Raw genomic sequence first — 13,260 nt, 5'->3', positions numbered from 1 at the left:
CTGCAGTACCTTGTGAAAGTCCTGTTTTTATATTTGTTATTGAACTGGTTAAAGTTTGGACATTGTTTTAATTCTGATACACATTCACCAGATAACTATGTCGGTGCTCTCTCCAACTTGTTAAGGCTTTCTTTCTTATTAATACAGGGGTGGATTTGGTCAAATTGTTTTGATTATGACACATGTATTCTTGCTTGAAGTTAACTGCTTATGACACCAACAGTGAATGAAATGTTGAGGCTGGAAAGATTTACATAGATCTCACTAATTTAGCTTTGCATAAATTTGTAGTTGACCTGATAAATCAACCACTGATGTTTGGCTTTGCAGTTTGATGTGAAGAACCGAAAGAGATTTTTAGCAAGGACCAAGTGTGACGGCATCAGTCGAGAGGACTTGTTCGTGGGGAATCGAGTGACTGTCCTCTCAAGGCAGCTGAATGTAATAGCTTATGGAGATCAGTACACAGCAAACACGCTGGGCAGCAAAAAGGAAAGGTATGATTGGTGCTGCTGTGCAGTAAGTAAGTCTCTTTATCCTCTCTGGTTGCTGCACATACCTCACAGCTTTCAGTTCAATTATGCAAGATCATGACCTTGCAAATAATCCCTTTAACTGGAATTTACTCGCAAGCAACATACACTTCTTCACTTTATACTTCATTCTATGTATCTTAAAAATGCTAGAAAGTACGTCAGGGTTTGTTGTTTTTATTTTCATGATTACATTTTTGTAATTTGTGGAGAAGCTTATCTACATCCGTGAGTGTTTATAAAGTAACGTGATTTGTCAAAGAAGACACAATCAGATTACTGCTATACAAACATGCAAGCCTCATGTGTCATCTAATTTGATATACTGAATTGATGTCTTTTAAAAGATTGCACACTTGATAATGCTGCGAATGACATTTTCTCACCATCTTGAAATCAAATGTTCAGAAAATATAGCAAAACTACTAAACATCTAAATTGAAAAACTGCAACATTTTTTATGCTTTGCTTATTTTCTTAACTGATCATCATCACCCTGTTTCCTTTTATCATCCCTAAAGTGGGTTTAGAGTTTGATGAGAGACGATCTGTAGAAGATTAATGGACTACAAATAGCTGAAAAGGCTCACACTTATGTCTACAATATCTTTCTATTGATGCTGTCTGTCAGTACAATACAAAAAAAAAAGACTTAAAATCAAAAAGAGCTGTGAACAGGCATTTTTTATGCAAAGGGTAGAAAAACCATTTCTTGAGCTCTGATTGTTTCCAGGAGTGCCCTACAGTGGTCTTGACAATTGTGAGATGAAAGAAGTCTGCAGAATCCAGGACTCTTTACAAACTTGACTGTTTGGCCAAATCAGTGAACAGAGCCGAAAGGTGACACAGACAGACTGTGGGAAGTCTTCCACAGAAAGGATGTGAATTTCAGAGATGGTTCCTGTGCTGCAGGCAGAAAGAAACCAGTGCTTCAGTAAAAGACACGGCAGCAAAAAAATGAGTTTGTCAAATGGCATTTAAAGGATGTTAGCAGCATCATGCTAGAGGGAATAGACAAGGAACATCAGGGATAGGAAGACTTCTCAGTGTTAATGGAAGGCTGAACACAACCAAATACAGAGAGATAGGTCCTCATAGCATATTGAGATAAAACTGTGGTGGAGGAATGAGCCAAATTGTGTGGGAGTGGCCTCAAGACATTTCTTAGATTGCTATTGAGTGGCACAACAAAACCCAGACCTAAATCACAGTTCATGTGGAAAACCAAATCCAATATTTCAGATATGATAGACACCAACACTGCTTGTCCTACCTGATATTGTTTATTTGCTGTCTCTTTTATTCCAGAACTCTTGCTTTGATAAAGCCAGATGCGGTTACCAAGATCGGAGATGTCATGGAATTGATATACTCTTCCAACTTGATGGTGACAAAAGCCAAGATGACAAAGCTTACATGGTGAGTTCATGCTTCTGTTTAGTGTATAATGACAATGATACTGCAAACATAGGGTACCGTGGTAACAGATCACACAGCCTCTCGTCAAAAGGGAGATGGGTTACTTGTTGCCAGGATCCTCATTTAAACAGATGGATGGTTTTGCTCTCTAACACATGGGGAACATATGGCATGCCAAGGGGCAAATGAGGTTGGCATTTAATCAACTGTTTTATTGGGTGCTCAGTCATGGTGTAATCATATTATCAAACCAGTTTTAACCTCTGACAGAGCTATGAGGGTCACTTTTAGAACATTTACTGGTACAAAGCAAAAATTTGATTGTTTTTAGAATATTCTTCTGGAAAACAAATAAAGTCAGCGGAAATTTTAGTTGGGATACAGTGTTTGCAAAAGTCTTTATTCTCTTCTACACGTATTCACTTTTGTTTTAGATATTTCATGTGACATAGCCTGGAATTAGAATGGATGTCTGGTGTGTTTGCTTCATTTCATCAACACATCATGCTTACCATTTTGAAATTGCAAAATGTTTGTAATTGTGTTTGCTGGAACCAGTTAGTACTCGCACATATTTCTCTTCATGCTTTACTGGCTCTGCTGCCAGTTTACAGTTTATACTACTTTTTCAGTGGCGCTTTGCAGATGTCTGGATAACAGCGATTGTCCTGCAGAGCCTGTCCAAAAATCATTTTTCTTTTCCTATAGGCCATCTGGGACATCTTTTGCAAATCTTCGGGCCACAGGTCATTGGCCTTTTAGAGGGATAAACTCTGAACAGTTCACCTGAAAAATGTAATGTCAAATGTTAGTGCTACAAGCAGCCGTGGTGACTGTGATCTGAGCTGGAGTCTGTGTGTTTTCATGATACTGCCATGACTTTGCTCCACACATGCTCCACTGTGCTGCTCTTGAGCTGGGAAAAGGGGTGTCATTAGTCCCACACTCGGTCTCTTCCATAATGGCCAAATTAACTCCGTTTTAGTCTCATCACACTAGAGTAATTCCCTCCATATGTTAGGGGAATTTTACATATGCCTTTTGGGAAACTTAATTGTTCTGTTTTGTTTTTGTTCTTTGATTTTTTTTTTCTCACTCTGGCCACTTTTCCATAAAAGCCAGCTCAGAGGAGTGTACATTTTAAAGTGGACAGACCCTCTGCAGTGATGTTCACACCCTTGTTTTTTTTTCTTTTCTTTAACCTCTGATTAAGGCCCTACTTGGGCATGGTTCTTAAGTTTTGATTGTCACATTTTGAGAAGACTATTTCATGGAGAGAGTGTCAATACTTAAGCAAAAAACTAGTTTCAGAATGCTTTAATAACATCATATTGAGGGTTACCAGTTTTGTTTTCCAAAAAGAATGACTAACTATTATTTCAAAGCATTTTCCAGTTTACCAAGAGATTAAGATTATGTTGAGAAAGAAACAAAACCCCAGCGGGAAGACACAGTTTACCCCCAAAACTGAGGACACGCAATTAGTGGCCATGTAGACAATGGCATCATGTTGTACTCAATTACTGTATATTATTATTGTTCTACTTCAACGGCAGAGAGGCTGCCAGATAATTATCTCTGATCACTGTTAATGTCTTAAATCTGGAACATCAAGTTCACTTTAAAGGCGCAAGATCATTTGGTCACTGATTAACTTTGGTTTATGGATTTGTTCCATTACAGGAGCCAAGCAGCAGACTTTTATGTGGAACATCAGTCAAAGCCTTTCTTCAAGTGAGTGCCTGAGTAAATGATTTGCCAGATCTGAGAAGTTTTCTGATTCTCAGCAAGCATCATTACCAAAAGTTCTGATCGCAGTGACATTGGAGAGTATTTGCTGTTTGTTGTTGTTCCTGTTGTTTTTTTTTTTTAATCAAATCTTTATTAGCCTGTTGCTCCATTTTTTGCAGTGAGATGATGCAGTTTATGTCTTCGGCTCCAGTGGTTGCCATGGAAGTAATAGGTGATGAGGCCACGTCAGTGTGGAGGAGGCTGGTGGGACCTGCAGACCCTCCCGTGGCGCAGCGGGAGGCACCGCAGAGTCTCCGTGCCCAGTTTGGAACAGATGGCATCAAAAACGTTGTGCATGGCTCTGACACACTTGCTGCAGCAGCCAGAGTGAGGATGTTCAGCAAGGGTCTTAACTATTTACAGGACTGCCTCAGAAAATTAGAATATTGTGATAAAGTTCTTTATTTTCTGTAATGCAATTAAAAAAAAACAAAAATGTCATACATTCTGGATTCATTACAAATCAACTGAAATATTGCAAGCCTTTTATTATTTTAATATTGCTGATTATGGTTTACAGTTTAAGTTTAAGATTCCCAGAATATTCTAATTTTTTTAGATAGGATATTTGAGTTTACTTAAGCTGTAAGCCATGATCAGCAATATTAAAATAATAAAAGGCTTGCAATATTTCAGTTGATTTGTAATGAATCCAGAATGTATGACATTTTTGCATTACAGAAAATAAAGGACTTTATCAAAATATTCTAATTTTCTGAGACAGTCCTGTATGTTCACATATCACACGCTCCCAAAAATGATTGTACCTGCTAAATTGTTGTTTTTTTTAACTCTGGTTTGTTTGGTTAGGAGCTTGAATTCTTTTTTCCGTCCACGATTGGTCACGGACCCTCTAACACAGCCCTCTACACAGACAGCACATGTTGCATCATCAAACCTCATGCCATATCAGAAGGTAAGAATGACACGTTTTGAGACTGTCTTAATAACCCTTCATGTCTGGCTGACACACAAATGTTTCAAATTGGCCGTGGATTTCTCCAAATCCCTGCCCCGGTCCCCGTTCATGGAGCATGCCACCAGAGCTGTGACCTGTAAAATGTGAAATTCTCATGACAGAGCTGAAGTAAGCTCACAGAAAGTTATCAACTGATGAGAGATCTGGGTCCTGGTTCCTGTGGGGTGCACGCATGCTGTCAGATTCCTACTTAAATTGGTAGTATATTGATTACGGTATTATCATTCTTAAACTTAATTTGACCTAGTATTCATTGTTCAATAATTTGCTATCTGACAAGGATTGCTTGTACTTTTTTTCATCACAAATGATGGCTTACTCAGTTAGACATCCTGACTTTTCTTCTAATGTCACAATTTGGTCAAATCTCAGTTTTTTTAGTACTTTCTTTTTTTGCCACATATCTTTTATTTGTTTTTCTCGTTATATAACAAAGGCTTCTCAACATTTCAAACTTCTATAAACAACCATCTTAAAACTCACGCAACCATTCACACACAGATACATATAAACTAAAATGATGATTCTCATATACAGGACTGTCTCAGACATGTCATACATTCTGGATTCATTACAAATCAACTGAAATATTGCAAGCCTTTTATTATTTTAATATTGCTGATTATGGTTTACAGTTTAAGATTAAGATTCCCAGAATATTCTAATTTTTTGAGATAGGATATTTGAGTTTTCTTAAGCTGTAAGTCATGATCTTCAATATTAAAATAATAAAAGGCTTGCAATATTTCAGTTGATTTGTAATGAATCCAGAATGTATGACATTCTTTTTTTTTTTGTAATTGCATTACAGAAAATCACAATATTCTAATTTTCTGAGACAGTCCTGTATGGTTCCCAGAGATCTACAGTATTTTAGTTTGCGTTTAGCAATATATGTTATCCTTTCCAAACCAATACAGCCTGCTAGTTCCTTTATCCTCAGTTCCAGAGAGGGAGCATCCATACTCTTCCAGCATAGTGCAATAGCTTTCCTGGCTTGAAAAAGTCAGTAGTGAAAGTTCAGTAGTGCGGTCTGTTCCTGTGTCCGTGGGAATTCCGTTGGGTAGATTCCAAGTACACAAAGTTAAACATTTCAAGGAATTTTTATATAAATCACCTCTGACAAACATTTGATAACTTCTTTCCAGAGTTTCTCTATCCTCTGGCATTATCATACACAATGAAGGAGGGTTCCTTTTTCATTTAAACATTTGGTGCAAACATCTGGAAATACACTAGACATATGATGGAGTTTGATGGGGGTTTTATACATCCTCATCAGCCATTTATATTGGAGGAGTTTAAATCTGGTGTTTACAGTTTGTTGTGTGCCCTTTAAACAGGCCAGATTCCAATCTTTTTCATCTATATTTTCTTAGATATCTTCTCTCCAAGCACTGAATTAATCCCTTGTTGAATCTTTAGAATAAGATGTCAGTAAATAATAAAACATGGATAGGAAACCCTTCCCTTTTGAATTTCCAATAGAGATCTCCTATATCTTTGTTAATGGTGGGATGTGGCCAACCTCTTTAGGTTTTGATGACCTGTAGTTTTTTAGTTGTAAATATTTGGAGAAATGTTTTGGGGGAATTTGGTATCCTTTACATAGCTGATCAAAGGTGAGCAGCACTCCATCTATGCACAAATCCTTAACTTTCTGGATGCCCTTCATGTTCCATGACCTAAATCCTCCATCTTTTTTGCCAAGTGCAAACTTGTCATTACACCCAATAGGAGTGAACTGTGAACGTGCAAAAGGATCACCCTCATGTGTATGTGCGGTCTGCCAGACTGTAATTGTGTTTTTTAAGAAAGGGTTGGTTTTTTGTTTCAGTGTTTTAACATCCAAAGAGTATAGTTAGATATTTAAGGGTAACTCTGAGATAGATTTTATACAATGTTGACCCAGGCTGTGGGTGATGCTGAACAAAAACAATATGCAGCTGAATTCAAGTGAGCAGCCATATAAAAACATCCGGGAGTAAGAATTTCAAGTCCTCCCCTGTCATAGAGCAGATGTAGTCATTTAATGTGGAGTCCTCCTTTCCTTTTATTCCATATTAATTGGCTTAACAGTTTGTTTAATTTATCATGAAACAGGTCTGGTAATGGCAGTGGAAGTGTTTGGAAGTAGTAGTATCCCACCATGAATAAAGGCAGATTAGAGCATTTCCATGACTTTGTCTACAAGGGGGTCATAAATCTGAGATTATTTTAGTGAGTTCAGGGGTGATTTTAACTCCTAAATATTTAAAACCCTCTGTAGTTGTATGAAATGGGCTGTCTATAAAATGATTTCTCTATTCGTTGTCATTAAGAAACATTAATACTGATTTAAAGTTATTCATTCTCCAAATTTTTCAATTAATTTTGTTAAATTGGGGATGGTATTTCTTAAATTTGATATTGTCTGCAAATAAAGAAACAAGAAGCTCTCTTTCTCCCATTCTGACACCTGGCACTTTATAAAATGTCTGTTTATTTCTAAGAGGTCTTAAATTGTCTGACCTTGACTTTATACTGGTCATTTTTCTTTCAGCTTGGATTCTTTTTTTTATCCTCCAAGGCAATAGTTTTCCTGCTTTCTCTCCTTGGTCGTAGAATGCTTGTTTGGTCCTCATTAAATTCTTAGCTACCTTCTTTGCTGTAAGTTTGTCATATGTAGCTCTCACGGCAGTCAAATTATGTCGTTTTTTTTAGGATAATTTCTCTGAAAGAATATGTTTTCATTGGTTTTAATTTGCCTTTCCAGTGATTGTAATTATCGATAACATTGTTTATTTCTGGAACTGGTCTAGCTTATTATTTCCCCTCTAATATAAGCTTTAAACGCTTCCCATCTAATTCTAGCTGTGGTTTCGTCTTTATTCATTTTGAGGTGTCTATCTATGCAAGTTTCTACAAATGTAACAAATGCTGGGTCCTTTAACAAAAATGTCTGTTGTGTCCATCTTTTAAAATGATCATTACCCTCGCCTAATTGAATTTCCAGAGATACTGCTGCGTGATCGCTAATAACTATTATACCAACATTTTTTAACTTGTGGTAGTAGCTCCCCAGATATTAAGAAATAATCAATGCATGGATGCGTTTTATGTGTACTTGAATAACATGAGTATTCCTTGCTGTTTGGGGATTTTGATCTCCACACATCATTGAGTACACTGAGTACACGTCATTGTCCAGTACTTTCACTCATGACCAGATGCTTTCCAAAACAACAGCATTCCTCTCAGCTTCAGTTGTGACTTCAGTTATTCCTTGCTGAAGAATAAGTGACAGCATGCTTATTCCAAGCCAAATTGAAGTAAACTTCAGTAACATTGTTCTTAACACTCTTCAGAAAAACACATAACACAAACTACATCATATCAAAGAAGAAGAAGAAAAAATAAACGAATCAAACAACCTGTTCCAAAAATATAATACTGATTGTATTGTTTTCATTCTCTTCAGGCTTTTTTCCCATTCTAAATGTATTTGTTTCTATTTCATTTGGAGAAACAAGCTTGAGAAACTATTTCAAGCTATGATAATAACCTTGTGATCGGGTCTGTGCAGCAGGTGCCAGCACCCTGGGCCCACACACTGCTCTCTGGCATCACTTCTTCCCACACCTCAGTGGAATGCAGACATCTTTATTGATACTTCTATTTTGTCGCCCGCTTGGACATGTTTAAATGTTTGGTGTGAGAGAAATCTTTGCAATAACTTAGATAAGCATGGGCGTGCTTTGTTTGTGTATACCACACCATTGAGCCACTGTTAAGCTTGGAATCAGCTACAGTGATAGATGACCTTAGAGCACAAATTTGTGTAGCTGCTTCAGTGAATACCGGTGGTTGTGGATGTTGTATCAAGAATCATTGGCTGTTGATACTAAACAGTGAGTGTGTAGTTACTGTAGTCGAGCCTGTTCCACTTTGTTAATTTGGTCTGAAAGCTTTGTCTTGTGTTGGTTTTCTAAGTGTATCATATCTTTCTGTGTAAGGAATAAGGTAGAAGATTTAGGGCTGACACATGTTTCCCTTGACTCAGGCTGTTTTACTTCTCTGGGGAGGCTCGATATTTGTGTCAAAATGAAATGGAAAATATAAAAATAAATGCTGACTTGATTTCGAGTAAGGTGTATGGCTTACAGTTGGAGTGGAAAGGTTTTTGGAAATCTGAAATCTCATTCAAAGTCCTCAGTATGCTTGATAAAAGCAGTTTGAGAATACAGGACTGTCTCAGAAAATGAGAATATTGTGATTTTCTGTAATGCAATTACAAAAACAAAAATGTCATACATTCTGGATTCATTACAAATCAACTGAAATATTGCAAGCCTTTTATTGTTTTAATATTGCTGATCATGGTTTACAACTTAAGAAAACTCAAATATCCTATCTCAAAAAATTAGAATATTCTGGGAATGTTAATCTTAAACTGTAAGCCATAATCAGCAATATTAAAATAATAAAAGGCTTGCGATATTGCAGTTGAATTTTAATGAATCCAGAATGTATGACATTTTTGTTTTTTTTAATTGCATTACAGAAAATAAAGAACTTTATCAAAATATTCTCATTTTCTGAGACAGTCCTGTAGATTTAAAAATTATGCCAAAAAAAAAACCAAACCCTGTTGTATTATTGTGTATTTGTAATATCTTGCTTAATTTCTATTTGGGACTTTCAATACCAAAGAGTACTGTTGTCTTCATAATTAGTGGACATCTCATTGGTATTTTTCTTTTAGTTTCTGTTCAAACTGTCCTTCAGAAATGTACACACCTACAGGTGCTTTAGTTGAACGCCTGCTAAATTACACTTTCCCTGTTTTAAGGCGATCACACAATGTTTACCTTAGCGGTAAGTCTTGTTGTGATACGTGTGGTCTGAGCTGGGCGTAGTAACTGTCCGTCTAGCTGATGACAAAGATCCTCAGGGCTCACTCTTGATTTCCCCGGAGCATCACTTAAGTAACTAATTTACGTAAGAGCCACGTTCACAAGAAACGGCCTATCACAGTAATGATAAAGGAAGTTGTGACTGAAAATCCACTCAGACATGACCGGAATAGAGAAGCTTCTGTTGCCAGGCACCCAGAATAGGATCTCCTAGCAACAGCAGCAGCTGCTTTGGGGATCTGACTTTACCGTGTGCCTATCCTAGACAGACGGCTTGCTTCTGCCTAGAGAGGACACAGAGGACTCTCGGGAGGGGGGGTCTGGGGGGTTATTTCTTATTACACATAACTGGACTGTGACGAGACCAGAGAATTCATCTGGGCTCACTGTTCCACCTGGACCAAAATGAAAGTCATGGTTGCACACAGCAGCGTTAAGGATTAATGGAAAATGTCCTGTCTGAGGAGCACACATTTTTTATCAGGATGTCAGACTGTGATTAGGAGTCTGGCGCCCTCTTTCAATTGTGTCTGCAGCAGTCTGACCTTCAGTGTCACTGATGCATGTCTTTCCCTGCCGCCCCACCTTTTTTACATTAGTTACGTGACATCCAGCTCGGTGTCTCCCTTCTTTAAGGTCGATTATACAGTAAAATGTCCTCTTTACACAAAGGGACATTGGTGAAACTCTTACCACTTTTTCCAAATGGAATACCAAGATCACTACATTGAAACTCATACAAACATGAACAAATTCCAGAGTAACATCTTAATTACAGCACTTAAAAATGAAACTGATTTGTGTGTTTTACGTTATTTAATCATAGCAGATGCTCTGGATCTGGATCACACTCGAGAATTTATTGCAGCACTAAACACTGTATACGTCAATGTGTGTGTAAACTTGGAGAGAGGCTCGTAAAAGCTGGCAGATGTGACCATCTTTGTTGTGTTCGCAGGCCTGACTGGGAAGATCCTCAACTCCATAAATGCAGCTGGATTTGACATTTCAGCTCTTCAGATGGTAAAAGTTTTACAAATCATTCTCCTTTCCTTTACTAGTTCAAATGCACTTTACATGTAAAGGAGTTGTATCTGTTTGTAGCGTAGTTTTACATGTTTTCATGTAATACTTGTCCTGTATTGGATTCCACTGATCTGCCTCAGCCTCTCAGTTGAACCCAGCACCAGTGATGTAGAGAGTGACCCTCCACAGTCTATTTATATTTACCTCTCTGATGTAACACTGAAGGAAAAAATAAATCAATCAGCTCCATCAATGTGGCCTCATTGTGATGTTTTAGTAGCAATGCAGTATCTTTTAACTAGACTTACAAAACAAACTGTTGTTACTGTTCAAAGCATGTTCATGTCTATTCAATGTAACATTTTCAGGAGTATTTCTTTGCATTCACAGTTCAATGTGGGCCAAGCAAACGCAGAAGAATTCTATGAGGTTTATAAAGAAGTTGTTACAGAGTATTTTGTGAGTATAAATACTACACTGTTGTGCCATCACAGTAAGCCGCTGCACCACTCTTCACTCACTCGCTACTTTTTGTTGCATCAACAAATGGTGAATTAAACTGACGTTGACAAGATCTGGAATATTGTGTCCTTGTTCTTTTCAGAGCATGGTGACGGAGCTGTGCTCGGGGCCTTGCATGGCCCTAGAGATCCATCAAAAAGACACACCCAAGACCTTCAGGGAATTCTGTGGGCCTGCAGATCCAGTGAGTGCTGCCTTTTCCCTCATTAAATTCTCAACCACCTGCCCACTCAGTGTGTAAAATGTCAAATACCTGGTTTAGATTTTGTAAGGAACTAGTGTTTGATATCCTCTGACCATTAGCCTCCTCTTATGTGAAATTTTAAAGATATTCTTATCACAGACAGTACAAATTCAATAATCACACTCATGCATGATTTAACAGAATGCAGCCTAATAATCCGCATGGTCAGGCATTTGTATTATTTTAGTCCTAAGGGGTCATTTTAAAGTATTTTTTGTTCCTACTAAAGTGTAGGTGTGTATTCTTCACAAAAGTAGTGTTTTTATTGTCCTGAGGGGCTCATTGCAGTTGGTTATGTGGCACTTCCTTTTGTCTTGTAGCCTTGCATACTTGTTGTCCTGACCACATCCTCTGAGCAAGGCTTTTTATCTTGAAGTCATGGACACATCTGCCAAAAAACACTTAAAGCTGGCAGGAGAAGGTCAGATACGTGTAGTTTATGGTCAGATCGGTGTAGTTTATGGTCAGATCGGTGTAGTTTATGGTCAGATAGGTGTAGGAGAAGGTCAGATAGGTGTAGTTTATGGTCAGATAGGTGTAGGAGAAGGTCAGATAGGTGTAGTTTATGGTCAGATAGGTGTAGGAGAAGGTCAGATACGTGCAGGAGAAGGTCAGATAGGTGTAGTTTATGGTCAGATAGGTGTAGTTTACGGTCAGATAGGTGTAGGAGAAGGTCAGATAGGTGTAGTTTATGGTCAGATAGGTGTAGTTTATGGTCAGATAGGTGTAGTATAAGGTCAGATAGGTGTAGGAGAAGGTCAGATAGGTGTAGTTTATGGTCAGATAGGTGTAGTATACGGTCAGATAGGTGTAGTTTATGGTCAGATAGGTGTAGTATAAGGTCAGATAGGTGTAGGAGAAGGTCAGATAGGTGTAGTATACGGTCAGATAGGTGTAGTATACGGTCAGACAGGTGTAGTATACGGTCAGATAGGTGTAGTATACGGTCAGATAGGTGTAGTTTATGGTCAGATAGGTGTAGTATACGGTCAGATAGGTGTAGTTTATGGTCAGATAGGTGTAGTATACGGTCAGATAGGTGTAGTATACGGTCAGATAGGTGTAGTTTATGGTCAGATAGGTGTAGTTTATGGTCAGGTAGGTGTAGTTTATGGTCAGATAGGTGTAGTATACGGTCAGACAGGTGTAGGAGACGGTCAGATAGGTGTAGTTTATGGTCAGATAGGTGTAGTATACGGTCAGATAGGTGTAGTATACGGTCAGACAGGTGTAGTATACGGTCAGATAGGTGTAGTATACGGTCAGATAGGTGTAGTTTATGGTCAGATAGGTGTAGTATACGGTCAGATAGGTGTAGTTTATGGTCAGATAGGTGTAGTATACGGTCAGATAGGTGTAGTATACGGTCAGATAGGTGTAGTTTATGGTCAGATAGGTGTAGTTTATGGTCAGATAGGTGTAGTTTATGGTCAGATAGGTGTAGTTTATGGTCAGATAGGTGTAGTATACGGTCAGACAGGTGTAGGAGACGGTCAGATAGGTGTAGTTTATGGTCAGATAGGTGTAGGAGAAGGTCAGATACGTGCAGGAGAAGGTCAGATAGGTGTAGTTTACGGTCAGATAGGTGTAGGAGAAGGTCAGATAGGTGTAGTTTATGGTCAGATAGGTGTAGTATACGGTCAGATAGGTGTAGTTTATGGTCAGATAGGTGTAGGAGAAGGTCAGATAGGTGTAGTTTATGGTCAGATAGGTGTAGGAGAAGGTCAGATAGGTGTAGTATAAGGTCAGATAGGTGTAGTATACGGTCAGATAGGTGTAGTTTATGGTCAGATAGGTGTAGGAGATGTCAGATAGGTGTAGTTTATGGTCAGATAGGTGTAGTATACGGTC

At 38.2% G+C, this 13,260-nt stretch overlaps 1 protein-coding gene across 1 annotated transcript in view; it reads left to right on the top strand.

Moving 5' to 3' along the window:
- The window catches only part of nme7 (NME/NM23 family member 7), a 25,064-nt gene that overhangs the window by 2,070 nt on the left and 9,734 nt on the right, over nucleotides 1–13,260 (top strand). The window contains exons 3-10 of the mRNA XM_061737604.1: nucleotides 331–497; nucleotides 1,842–1,952; nucleotides 3,636–3,686; nucleotides 3,863–4,070; nucleotides 4,554–4,659; nucleotides 10,576–10,640; nucleotides 11,034–11,102; nucleotides 11,248–11,349. Of these exons, the coding sequence (XP_061593588.1) occupies nucleotides 331–497; nucleotides 1,842–1,952; nucleotides 3,636–3,686; nucleotides 3,863–4,070; nucleotides 4,554–4,659; nucleotides 10,576–10,640; nucleotides 11,034–11,102; nucleotides 11,248–11,349 (879 nt within the window). The remainder of the gene's footprint in view (nucleotides 1–330; nucleotides 498–1,841; nucleotides 1,953–3,635; nucleotides 3,687–3,862; nucleotides 4,071–4,553; nucleotides 4,660–10,575; nucleotides 10,641–11,033; nucleotides 11,103–11,247; nucleotides 11,350–13,260) is intronic.

Source organism: Cololabis saira, chromosome 13 (genome assembly GCF_033807715.1).
Source record: "Cololabis saira isolate AMF1-May2022 chromosome 13, fColSai1.1, whole genome shotgun sequence".
Lineage (NCBI taxonomy): Eukaryota > Metazoa > Chordata > Actinopteri > Beloniformes > Belonidae > Cololabis > Cololabis saira.
Note: the sequence above shows the minus strand (reverse complement) of the source record. Positions and strands in the feature narration are given on the sequence as shown.